This window comes from Cyanistes caeruleus, chromosome 2, assembly GCF_971803275.1.
Source record: "Cyanistes caeruleus chromosome 2, bCyaCae1.hap1.1, whole genome shotgun sequence".
Lineage (NCBI taxonomy): Eukaryota > Metazoa > Chordata > Aves > Passeriformes > Paridae > Cyanistes > Cyanistes caeruleus.
The window spans coordinates 28,481,541-28,495,407 of NC_141702.1; the positions used below are offsets into that span (position 1 = coordinate 28,481,541).

At 38.9% G+C, this 13,867-nt stretch overlaps 1 protein-coding gene across 15 annotated transcripts in view; it reads left to right on the forward strand.

Moving 5' to 3' along the window:
- ADGRB3 (adhesion G protein-coupled receptor B3) overlaps nt 1–13,867 on the forward strand; it is a 441,482-nt gene that overhangs the window by 141,752 nt on the left and 285,863 nt on the right. The window contains exon 1 of one of the 15 annotated variants that reach the window (XM_023922422.2): nt 3,863–3,899. The exons of the other annotated variants lie outside the window; for them this stretch is intronic. Within the exon in view, the coding sequence (XP_023778190.1) occupies nt 3,878–3,899 (22 nt within the window). The 5' untranslated portion in view covers nt 3,863–3,877. Of the gene's footprint in view, nt 1–3,862; nt 3,900–13,867 lie in introns of those variants that run through there. 15 annotated transcript variants of the gene reach the window in all.

Genomic DNA, 13,867 nt, shown 5'->3' on the forward strand with positions numbered 1-13,867 from the left:
GTTTTAAACCCATTACATAAGCCTTTGCAGCTAACATGAATTTAAGTAGCAAGTGATTTTAGAGTATGCAGTCAAAGTATTTAGAATACACTAGCCAGTCACCGTGACTGTGTGTATTAGTAAACTCTAAAGATCAGGGTGTCTGCTCTGACCCTGAGGGAACGTGGCAGCAGAGTTTTCCCTTCAAAAGCTGGACCAATGGAAAAAGCACTAGGGAAGCCAGCCACTGGGAATGAGGAGCTTCAGGCCCTGTTCAAGTGTATGTCAGAGGGAGCCAGAGGCCAAAGGGTAGCAGTAAAATATTCTGCTGAGAGCAGCAGTAGACAACATGCATATCAGCTCAGCTTCCCCACTGTCTGTCCCCTCTCCAGTGACATCTTGGAGATCTGGATGTACCTGCTGGAGAAAATACAGCAAGCTGAGTTTGTGGAGGGGGGAGGACAAACGTTTCTGTGTTTGCTTAGATGTTTGTGCTCCTCTCTTTCCCAGTAATTAGAAGAGTAATCAGCAATTTGTGTTGGTTAGCAATTGATTAACTGAAGTAAAATTCTGCAGCTGGTGCCTGGTTTCCCCTTGATGTCACTTCTTACAGCCATACCCAGGAGAGAACCGGGATTGCACAATCGAACTCTGGTCAAAAACATGTCAAGCACTGCCTGGACAGTTCACAGGACAGTACTTGGTCCTGTGCTTTGGCCCTTTTTGCTCGATTAGGATAGCCTCCAATACATCCTGGCAGCTGCAAATCCTGGTGTAGCATTAACACATTTGTATCTTGGTAGTACCTCTATATCTAGAACTACTTTACTGTAGTGGAGTAGCTGTTTTCATCCCACTTGTCCCTTGCTTTAGATGCAGTTTTACCCAAGAAGATATCCAGAAGTGACAAGTGAGACCACAGCCCTGTATTAGAGGAAGCTTCTCAGACCCAGTGAGCAATATGGCAAATTCAGCTATGCGCGGTGTGCAAGTTCCCAATCATCAACAGGGAAAGGAAGAACTGTGGACTGAATTTTCCACAGCTACAGGGAGCTCTAGAAGAAAAAGTCTATTTCACTCTTGCCCTTGAGGACATGAGTAAGAGATCCATTTTCACCAACCATTTCAGAATGTCTTGTCCTTTTTCAGGACAAGCAGTAGCTACAGCTCAGTGGAGATTTACTGCAGGCATTTGCCTTAAAAAGGAAATGTTTAAGACACCCTAAAACCATAACAATGCAAACATTTCACTCACTGTGATATTTTAGTAATTTCCAAGATAATTTTTTAAGAAATCCCTATGGACAATTTTTGTTTTTTCTTTACTGCTAATATATTGCTGACTTATTTTAAATGGAGAACGTCCGATGTTGCTTTCTATTCTGTATGCTTCCTTTCTTCCCACAACTGAAACTTCTCAAAAGATTTCTATGTTCCCTGCTTGCCTGCACTTCCTTTTTCGTACTTATCCTTCTTGTAACACAATCAGCTTGTGTCTCCCTAGCACCATTACAGAAAAAAAATATTCTATACAGACAAAGTAAAAAAAAAATAGTAATAGTTTAATTTAAATTGTTAAATGCCCAGTTGCCAGTTTCAGCTCTTATCCTGGCATTATGTTCATCCTTCCACTCATCTTCCACATCTTAGAAGCCAGTACCTTCAGGGTGTCTGTGTAAAGGAGTAACTTGTCATTTGCCATAGGCTCCTGATCTATCCTCCTCCTACCAAAAAAATCCTGTAGGAAAGAAGCCCAGCTTCAGGCAAGTCAGGAAAAGTTCAGAAAGGGCAAGACCAAGGCCTTGCCAACTCAGTACAAAGCTTATGGTCTCATACTAGCGATAGGAATACTGTGTTTCAGGAGTGCAAGGTAACAGTGAAAGTATTCTCACCACAGGTGTCTGATTTTCTCTCAGGGAAAATTTATCAGACTGTGACAGCTTTCTTTTCTAATCTCAACAGCTGCATTTCAGCACATCCTTTTTACTGAATTTGTGTCTTCTGACATCTTTCTAGCTCTGTTATTCCTTAATTCATCCCCAGATCTGATAATTTTTTAACATTTAAGAGAATCTCAAATAACAGTGGTAGTAATAATAACAACAACAACAACAAAAACAACAACAATAATAATAATAGTAATAACAATAACAATAATAGTAATAATATAAAGCTCTTCCTTACCACCCATATACACGTCAAAATTGGAAATAAGTATCTTTCATTATTACTTTTAAACAATTTTTTATTGCTGGCAACCATAATAATGAGGTAAATAATTGAATATGAGTGTAAGGTAATATTTCTCATAAACATGCTAACATAAAGTGCTGCAGTTAGTAAATTAAATTTCTAAAATATGTTATTAGAACAAGGCACCTGAAATCCAGCTCTCATTTTTATGATTGCAGATTTTATCTCAGAAACGGTATTAAAATTGTTATTGAGCAGTTGTACGCTGACGGCTCTGTCTAGTGGTCATGTGGGTTTTTAAGCTACAGGGTTTTTTTCTAACACCTCCATAAAATCTTGTAAGAGTTTTAGGAATAAGGAACAGTATAAATTAACAAACCTTTTTGCACATACTGAGAACTACATTTAATTCTGAATTTCCTCTCAGTATCTTTCGTAAACATCAGCTGCCATTCTATTAACATTTAGGAAGTTAACAGGGTATTAAATTAACAGTGAGCCAGATTCTGCAGTGAGGACACCGCCAGAGCCTCCGCACAGAAACCAAACCAATCCTTACCAGGCCTGCTGTCACTCAGAAGTTGTGACACCAGAGCACTGGGATGCTCTAAAACAGAAGCAAGGCTAGGAAGAGAAACATCTAGAAATCACTAGAGCACGACGACTTAGCCGGTATTAAAAAATCCAGTTGTGTTTTTTTCCAGGCCATAACCCTCTAATTACGAAACAGCAGACGGGATTTTGTTCTCCAGCAGTTACAGCCACGAGCGCTCCAAAAGCAGTGGGAGGGGAGGGATGCCACCTTCCCCCAGGCGGGGAGGTAGGGCAGGGGCAGGCGGTCAGTCTCAGCCGCTGCCCTTGGGGAGTGTGCGGTCTCCCGGCTCCGACTAGCGGTGGCCGGGCTGGGGGGGAGCGCTGCGGGTGCGGGAGCCGTGCGGGGGTGGGAGCGCTGCGGAACAGGAGCGGGAGCGCTGCGGGTGCGGGAGCGCTGCGGGTGCGGGAGCGGTGCGGGAACAGGAGCGGTGCGGGAACAGGAGCGGTGCGGGAACAGGAGCGGTGCGGGAACAGGAGCGGGAGCGGGAACAGGAGCAGGAGCGGTGCGGGAACAGGAGCAGGAGCGGGAACAGGAGCGGGAGCTCTGCGGGAACAGGAGCGGTGCGGGAACAGGAGCGGTGCGGGAACAGGAGCGGGAGCGGTGCGGGGGTGGGAGCGCTGCGGGAACAGGAGCGGTGCGGGAACAGGAGCAGGAGCGCTGCGGGAACAGGAGCGCTGCGGGAACAGGAGCGGTGCGGGGGTGGGAGCGCTCCCGTTCCCCCCGCGGTCGCGGCTCCAGGTTTGCGGCAGAGCTGGTGACGGCCGCTTCCTAAGGAGCCATGCAAGCTCTATGCCTGTACTCGAATCCGCCGTGGGCAGGTTGCGATTTGTTTGGGGTTTTTTTAAGGGTTTTTGTTTGCTTGTTTTTTTGATTGGTTGGAATTTTTTTGTTGTTGTTTCTTTTGGTTTTCTTTTTTGTTTTTTTGGGGGTTTTTTTGGGTTTTTTTTTTTGGTTTTTTTTGTTTCTTCTATCAAATTGCTCCGAGTGGCTGTGTAGGTGGATGCCACAGAAGTGTTCTAGACTGTGTGCTAACCACGATCATTTAGATTGTATTGCTCGTTTCTTAGACTGATTTCTAAGCCATGTGGCACAGTTGCACTCCCTGGTTGGATGACCCAAGCTTTCCAAGTAGGTGAGGGACCCCTCTATTTTTAATTGAACGGAATGTTCTTAATCAGTTAATGAGTTTATTGTGCAAATAATAAAAGAGCTCTTCAATATGCCAGCATACTAGAGCAAATGCTCCTTCATATACTGGTTTGCAGAGTTTTTTTGTAACCATGAATATTCTATTGAAGAAAAGTTGTTTACTGAATATTCATGAAGAGCTGGAGGAAAAAGAGGTCATGAATATGGACAAGTCTAATTTGGCGGTTTCTTCGCAAAGAAATAGGGAGGCATTCAGTTTTGCTGTTGTCACGCAGCTCTATTTTACTCATTTATCATGACATTCACATATAATTCAGCAATGATAAAGTTTACTGGAAAGCTGAATCTTAGGTATTACCTTTTTTTAATAAATCAGTATTTCTCTACCTGGACTCAGCTATTATAAGACTATGCTGTCTTTTCAGGGAAGAACGTACAATTGCCCATAGTTAATCTCTAAAAATATCTAAATCTCTAAAACTATAGCTACAAGGATGTAGTTGGGGGAAAAAAAAAAACAACAAACAGTTTAGAAAATTCATTTGTGGCTTTAATTTCCTGATAGTTAATGAAAATAGCTTTTGCTATTACCTTTACTTTCAGAAAAAATCTGTATTCTTTTCTCTAAAAATTACAGTACTCTGCATCTGTACAGACAACTATGATACATAATACTTTGGAAAACTTTGGAACAACATAAATATCCAACTGATTTAAAATAAGAATACAGTATGTGGAGGTACAGTGCTGGAAAGGAATGAGTTAAAATTACTGTGTTTATTGGTGAAGATTATCCCAGTCAACCTTGGGCATAACAAGACCTGAATGTTTCTCAAATTCATGAGTAAAGGTATTTCAAAAAATAGGTAAAACATTTAAATCTATAAGTGACATCATTATTTAAATCACCAAGTCCTACTCACTTCCCATGGCTACTGGATGCCTATATGTGGTTTTTAAAATGTCTGCCAATCTGTTTAATTATTTTTAGCAATTAAGGTTGTAATTTGTGGATGTTGCTTCAGCTTCTTGCCATGTTGACTGATGTCTCAATGTGCACAATCTATGTCATGCCATATGTTCCTTGCTAGCTCCTATTAGGCAGAATGAATTTTTCTTTCTAATCAGGTTTTTGCTGGTACATGTTTCAGGACAAAACAGAAAAGTACACTGGGTCTGTTTCTCCACTGTTCTGCTCCTCCTATCCTTTTCTCATAAACACAGCAAGTGTGTATGAATTGGCAGTGAACAGAGAATTCTTGTTTACATGCTTTCTATGCTCACCTTGTCCAGCTGGAAATAGTTTAGAAAGTATTAAGCTATTGAGAGATCGGTCCTGTGAGGATCCACCAGCTTTGGCAGGCTGCTCCCAAATTACAAGCACAAATCACCAACATTACTGAGTCCATCGAAGAACACCTTCATGCCTTGTATGCCCACTTTGTGACTCAATTCATGCACATTTTTTAAGGTGGCTCGTGGTCTTTTTGTGACCATAAAATAGAAACAATTGAAGCCACAAGGTGTATACCTACCTGCCAGTGGAGCTTGCTGTGGATAAATGAGTGTGCTGGAGAAGAAGCACATTAGGAAAAGAGCAGTTTTAGGAAGTTTGCAATTCTATAAGTCCAGAATTCTCTTTGCCAGGAGAATAAGTAATCTAGTTCCTGTTTTTAGCACATTTATATAAGAATGGAAAAGAGGAATATGAAAATTGTCTCAGAGGTTTTAGTTTTATTTTTATTTTTCTGGTGAAGGCTAACTGTATCCTTCCATATTGATACAGTGTCTTCTACAGCTGATTTCTAAATTAAATTTACTTGACGGGTGCTGGTTTTATTTGTATAATGGTGCTTTTGATCAAAGATACAAAAAGATAATACACATGATAATTTTGATTGGTGAAATATATGAGGCACTTCCAAATGTTTTTCAAGCACTGTTTGAAAAAGAAAAAAGCCACAAACATATTAGCAGCACTAATTAGTAGTGGGGAGCCTTGGATTTTCGAGGGTGGAAAACATTTTTAACATTTGTTCAGAAGCTTCAAAGCTCAATTTTAAGTGCTCAGCTCATGGTGATAGGAACTGAAGGGTGACAGTGACAAGAAGTAAACACTATTTACATAGCAAAAACAATTTGACAACTAATTTATAAATACTGCAAATAAGAGGGAAAGCTCATAGAATTTTTAAAGCACGATCTCCTTCAGAATTTAGTTCTTTTTTTTTTTTTCTCCTGGCAGTCTATGAAGACCATTTTATACCATTTTTTTGGTATAAATATTATTTAATATGAGCTTAATTTGAAAAGCAAGCTTAGATATTGAACTGTAATGCAGATCCATGTTTAGTAATCGTTAGTACCAAAAGCTGCTAAGGACAAATACTTGTTCTACACCTGTGTACAAGCAGACCTCCCACAGATTTTGATTAAAAAATCCAGTGCTATGCTACCAATCTAAAAGATCTAAAGTGAAGACCAAAGAGGGCAACATTGCTATGTTCTAGCAATTACTTTGGCTGATTGCAGGCAAGATAACTCTGAAGTAGAGGAGTTAGTTCTTGGTCATTCAAGTTACTATTAATTCAACACCTGTAAGAAGAAAGATGCTTTACAAATTTTTCAGAAGTAATTTAAATTCCCAGCTTTAGAGTTACAGAGATTTGTAGTTTGCACAGTAAGAATTATTGCAGAACAACAATAAATTTAAATAACATAAACATTCTGAGAGGTCACACTTGGTGCTGATCCAAAACACACTCAAGATATTATACAGAAGCTGTCTACAGTTCCCCAGTCAAACTAGTCTGGCATACAAGGTCATAATTCAAAATCAATATCTATACTATTAAAATCAGCCTCAAGATGATGTCTCAAGAGTTCACTTTGGAGCAATGCTGACATTAACACATGAAAAATAGGCACTCAGAGGTAGCTTTGACACTAACCCCACAGCTGATCGTAATTAAAAAGACAAAACACCAGGGGTGCCTTTCTGCTGCCTCTTACAGGTCTATTTGATGCCATCTCAGACCATAACCTACTATGCCTGGTCTCTGGTCTAAGTTTCACTGGCATCCTTAGGCTAGTGTGTACTCTAATGTTTCTATTTCCAGCTCTGCTCCACTAAATCAGAATTACTCAGGCTGCTATAAAGTGAGTCTAACATGTACATTGCTAATGATTAATTATTAATCAAGTGGTTTGTGGTAGTGCCTAGGGACAACTGAGATTCAAGCCCCATTTTGGAAGGCACTGTGCAGTTACTCAAGAAGGCTGTAGATGGACTTTCCCTTTTAAAACCAGCTGTGCTTTTACCACATTTAGGCTGGTTCCACTTTTTACCCTTGTATTCATCCTTATAAGTTCAACACAGTTGGCACTTAAACTTCTAAATTTGTTTTGTGTATTTTCATCTATTTGTTTTCTGAAGCCCTGCAGGAAGGGGGAGAGGTGGTGTTGCAAGATGGAATTTCATCCTGCCTGAGATTCTTAAAGTGCAGAATTCAGATCCATTAGAAATGGTGTATTTTACTGTAGTTCTAAGCAGCCAGCTTCTCCTCTGCTACTAAACTTTTTTAAACAATAAAAAGTTGTAAACTGAAGACTGCTAGGTTTAGTCCTTTGCAGTTCATGTCAGCAGCTGGTATCATTGTTGGCAGGAGGGATGCTTCCACAAAGGATACCATGCTCAATACATTTTTGGCAGAGTCAGGTGGTCGTCATGAGTCACTGAGGCACCTGCTGTAAGTCAGTCTGCTATATTGGCATTCTCAATCGTGTATGAAGTCCAGATTTCACTTTCTTATGTTACTGGTTTTTGGCAGGTAGTCGATCAACAGGTGTGATTATCCATGAGAGGGAGCATGCAGTAATGATGGGTAAAAGCTTGCACAAGTCTTTAAAAGGATTGGTTTTGAAGACGGTGAGAGATTTTATGGTTAGCAGTAGTTTCTGGTTAGAATCAGACTTTTTCCTTCTGCTCTTACCCTTCCCACTCAACCAGAATCTGAAAAATAATATGAAAACTGCTGGAAGACTCTGATGTTATTTTCATGAAATACGTTGGGAACAGTTTCATAACAGAACAAGTGAAAAAAAAAAAGCCACATTCCAGCTGGCAGGAGGCGAAAAGATGGATGAGAAGGGAGGGTGATTTGGCTTCATAAAAAAATATTAAATGAAGAGGGGAGAGGAGAATAAGAAATGAATAATGTGTGACATGTCAGAGGGAAGCTCAGAACCATAGAATTATTAAGAAAGGACAGAGAAAGTTAAAGGAGGAATAGAGAAGTGAGACACATAATGGTGAAAAGTTTTTTTCTAATGATAGTGTAATTAATTCAACAGAACCTCAGAACATAAAGCAAAATTAGTTGTTCTGAAGTAGAAGATAATCAGCAAGTACATGTCACACAAAGCTATTCAAAGTTGAGGAGAAAATGTAAAAGACCAACAAAAACTTTAGGTAAATTATACCTAAATAGTGTTTGAATATATGTAAAACAATAATGGATTTAGAAACTGGTTATATGTTTAGAGGATCTGTCATAATTACTAACTTAAACTAACATAGCAGACAAGAGAAACTTGGACTTCATTTCTTGTCCACCACTTTGGAAATTTTTTCTTTCTAAACAGATCATTCACTGGTATCTAAGCAGTCACCTTTCATTGCTTGACACCTATATCCCCGGGGAAGGGTTTGATGAACTTGTAAACAAGCACTGTGCTTTGAAGTAGAGATGAGTATGAGGGTAGACAGCAGACATCACATATGTGCACTGGCTGTAGGACTTCATAATAGGATCCCTGTCCAAAATGTGAGTGACTCTTTGCAAGGTTGTGGCACTTGTACCTGTCCAAAATGTGAGTGACTGTTTGCAAGGTTGTGGCACTTGTGCTTTTGCTTTCAACTGCATCAACTTTGGAGAAAAGACTCAAAAAAAATCAACCAGAAATTTACACAATGAAGGGGGTCAGGGTCTGAACTCCTCTGAGAGTGTGTTGATTTATGTGTATTATGTGAATCAGTAGGTTATCAAATGGGGAGAGGCACAAGCTGGTCCACGTGCTTTGTCGATTTCAGTTCCTGTGTTACTTGCGTATTGCAGTTTTTTATGATGCTCATGCCAAGGTTTTTTGTTCGGAAACAGTATTGAAGTGTAATGAGATTAGACTTCTTTGTAATGTTTCCAATGTTCTCCATGATCAGCACAGCTTCTCTGATGGTTTCTTTTTCTTGCTTTAGGTTATGGTTGAAATTAGTAAGATAAAAGACAGATGATAATTTTGAAAAGTTAATTGAAGTTTAATGAAGTTCAGAAGTTTCAAGTGAAACTGAAATTATATGCAGAATTTTCTGCTTGCTTTGTATTTTCTTTTGAATTGCTTATAATTCAGGAATAGGTGCATGCCTGAACAAGGTGTTTGGGTAATGCCCTATGGCAGATATAATAAGGAAAAAAATTCTTGACATTAGAAAATTACTCTTATGTCAGCCTTCCCTACTCTGTCATTCTCTGCTTAGTTGCCAGGGACCACAGTCTGTGTCCATACTCTATGATATGATGAGATTCTGGGACTTTGAAGAAGTAAGAACATCTCTCCCATCCCTCATTTTACAGTACTTAATACTTAACTAAATGTCCATCTGCTACCACATACTAAAAGTTACATTGCAAAAATGCAAACATCTGCTTTCATGGTTAAAACACTCAACTTAGTAAATCTTCATGTGCTTATAGAGACTTCTTAAGAGATACGGTTGTTTTGGAAGTTCTCCAAGGTACTGCTATGAGGTAACTGACTCTGGAAGTCTTTTTGATACATTTAATGATGAAATGTGAAATATTTAGGTAAATATATGGTGTTCAGAATGGTAAATAAAAAGGAAACATCTTAAAGGAAAAAACACAGATTTTAGGACTTTATGAATAGCTTTCTTTGTTTGCATGCTTTCATAAAAACTTTTTAAAAACATTCAAGTGAAATAAGGTGATGCTGTGTATGTTGTCAGTACCTTGTTCCAGTTTGACTTCTTACAACTCGAGAAGAATTCAAGCCACAGAGTTTCAGTGGTGGTCCCAGCACCACTGCAGTATCTGGTTGTAGAGTTTAATTTGGTTTATTAAGGTGCTACAGCTTTTCTCCACACTTACATCTTCTCAAAACTCCTTTGGAAATTTGAGCACCATTGTATACTACTGGAGTAAGCTCCTCTGTGTTAACTTTGATGAAATACAGTCACTTTTCTCAGAATTACGTGGGGTAGAAATCAGTGAGGCAACTGAAAGATGTCCAAAGCCAATTCCCCAAATGATTCTTTCATCATATTGCACAAGAAGCAGTTTCAACTAAAATACTTGAAAGCTTTTTTTTTTCTCCACGGACAACTTGGAAATTTGTTGCTGTCCATTATGACTTTGAATCAAGTCAGACTTCGAAATCTCCAGAGTAGTCCTGTAAGATGAAAAGGTTTCATCTTACCAGAAACATTTCCTGGATCACTGAGCCATTGCCCTGTCTTCTTAGGCTGTACATCTGTTAATCCTATGTGAAATAAAATTTCCATCCTTGACACAGCTCTGCCCAGCAGCAGATCTGGGTTCTGTCTCATTTCTAATAAAATGTGGTCAGGAATTGTAAAGAGTGGTTAATCTTTCAGGTCTCTGCTTGATACCAAAAAGGCTATAAACTAGGAAGAAAACATAAAAAAGAACGAGACAAAAGGTGAATAGGTTAGTATTGTAGTGAGCTATCACCTTTATGCTGTTAGTTTGGATGAGAGATGGGTGTTCCTCTGGTTCTGCTGCTGAGAGTATTGTGAATGGTAACGGGTTTGGTCCCTGAGGGACAGAGAAGAGCAGCTGAGACAACATTAAATCCAGCAGATGAAGGTACAGTAAATGCCACAGGCAGTGTTCAATTTTGTGTGTTAGCAGCAAGGGATAGACATTTAAGAAGTGGAGAAATGGCAACCTTGTGTGATGGGATGTGATGGGAAAACATTGCATTTGTCCTGAATTGGCCTCTTATGCAATTAACTATGCATTCTCTTGTTTCTTCTTTGTGATGGAAATGGCTAATGAGTAGAAGAAAATTAATTGACAGTATAAGTGTGTTCCGCACAAAATATAATTAGAAAGGTACCGTATGACACTTGAAAGAAGTGTATGGAATACATCCACAGAAATCAGAGAGAAGCTTGTGGTTCTTTCTAAGCACCTAGAGGACATCCCTTCTAAGCCAGAAGGAGGGTTGTGGAATAAGGCTACAAGATTACTCATCATCTTTCACAGTATGCTATCAAAAAAAACCAGGTTTTACAGAAAAAGAAGCTTATGGGATAATATCTCTAACTGCAATGTAGTAGAGGACACGTACTTTTTAGCTTTGCTTTGTTTTCTTCAGTCCTCTGCTAGCTGTAGGAACTTGAAACACCTCAAATCTCACAGTGGTTATCATGAGAGGGATTAAATCAGAACTATTTCAGTTGTATATTGCCCAAAGAAGAGACTGAGCCTTCTTACTCCTTCCATAAAATACGTTTACATGCAGTATACACTCTAAAATCCACGTTCTGTGATCTATGCTAATGCCTGTGCTGTGTGCAGAAGTGTCCAGATAATTCTTCCTGAACACCCCCAGTATCAGACTCAGTAGAGTTGCATTCATAAAACACCCTAACTACTTAGTCTTCCAGAGGCAGAAATTCTTTAATTAAATCTGGACCCTCCCTGCTGTATGTGTGTGCAGCTGTGCTGTTGTGTGCCAGCTCACTGAGCTGGGCTGCTGTTAGACTGAGGATTTGTGTGGTGCACACTGAGTGCAGAAATTCCTGTGCTGCACAGCATTATCAATTGATTGTTACTAGGAATCTTGAAAGAAATTCTGGCCAAATGTAAACAATGGGAGATATTGCCATTGACAATAATAATAATAATAATAATAATAATAATAATAATAATAATAATAATAATAATAATAATAATGGAAACTTTTTTCTTATCTAGAGCAATTGCTAAAAACTCCAGTGTTCTGAGAAACATCATGTAACATTAATTTCTCTGAATAATATTTTTAAAAAACCTGTTGTTTTTTTTTTTTTCCCCTGGTTGCCAAAATCCATTTTTCTTCATTGAGGAAATCTGTCCAAACTATGGGAACCTGGAAGCAGATTCCACACTTCCTGTGTCCAGATTTGTTCTCTGTCTACAACCCATCCTCTCCAGGGATGGAAGCAGACACCCAGGCCAGAAGGAAGTACAGAAGTTCTCCAGACAGGAACTGTCAGAGATTGGAGCATTGCTTGGGTACCCTGCCATGCCTACTTTAGTGTCAGTCATGTCAATAGCATTGTGGACTGGTCCCATCAACTACCTGAAAGGACAGTATCTAAACCTACTGATGTATTTTGGTGAGGACTGGTAGCTTGGCTACTCTCCTAGCAGAGGAGGCTAGATCTGAAATAAGAATAAAACACATATTCCTTAGTACATGAAGGACACATTCACATATAGAATGGCAGTCCTGTAGAGGCTGTAATCACTGTAGTGATTCAATAAAGGTATAGATATACCAAACTATTAACATTTTCTCCTAATGAAAAATGTTTTTCATAACTTTTCATTAAACTCTCTGTTTTCTGTTGCTTGGCTGCATAACACATCTTTTTTTGAGAATTAACGACTGTTTTGATTTCAAAGTATTTATTGGAAATAACTTGCTAAAATCAACAAGAAAATAATAAATAAATATAATAATAAATAAATAAGAAAATCAATAAGAAAATAATAAAGCATAACCAGTGAAATTTTATATCGGCCTTCATACAAACTTAAATTCAAATTCTATTTTAGCCCACAATTACATAAATCTGGTATCTTATTCCCAAACTCAGTTTTTACATATCTGAAAACTGGCAATGAAAGTAAGTGGTAAAATTGGACATATTTGACAAAATCTTCAATAACAATGCAACTGAATAATTGATGGCCACAACTTAAAAAAAACCCAAATACCTAAATGGCTTATTTGGTTTCCATCAGATTTTATTTTGCCTTGCACATAGTCAAGTGTCCTACTGTGAAATAGAAGGGCACTGACATATAGGGATCAGTGGGGACTGGGAAAATGCTGCTGTGAATGTCAACTACTCAGGTTTAAAATGTATTCTCAGCAGTAGATGCATCAGGGATTTGTAGGGATGGTATTAAAACAATTTTAAAAAAGTGGGTGGGAGGGGTTGGGGAGGTTTCTTCAGTGTGAGTTGTATTTATTTTTTCTAACTTCATTAGTTGGTATAATAGGAGATATTGCCTCTATCTGCAGGAGTTGCTTTGCTTCTAGTCTAAAATCAGGAGGGGTACAATGGTACATGAACTTTGCACTTTCAGACTTCTCATCCATTCATTTCCTCCAAACATAGAGCCTAGTTTTCTTCTTTCACAAAAAATCTAGTGATTGTATACTTAATATTTCTGTAACTGTATGCCCGAAATATTTTCAGGTCGTACTGCACACAGGAATAAACACAAGTGCATTTGGTACGTGTTTCACAGGCAGCAATTGCTGTGTTGCAGATTACTTCCATGTTGCACATTCGGGAAGCTTCTTCCATTTGGTCTTTTTTGCCAGTTTGGGTTGTTTTCTTTCTAGCTGTACTTCGGTTAAGCCTTTAGGTGGCAGCATTTGAGAACAGTTGTAGTTGTGGGCTGGCCACCATCTAAAATGCTGTTCGTGGGCAAGAATTATAAATAGATAGTACCAGGCATGTAGGTGCTCTGCTCAATATGCATTTCACAGGCAAAGATGCAGAAAAGCTTATACAGAGCCATTCAAAATGTTAAAAAATACACTTGTACATGACCATTTTGTTCTTAACACTTCGACTCTAACATATGTATTTTTTATACAGAAGTGCATTTCTACCAATGCATATATATG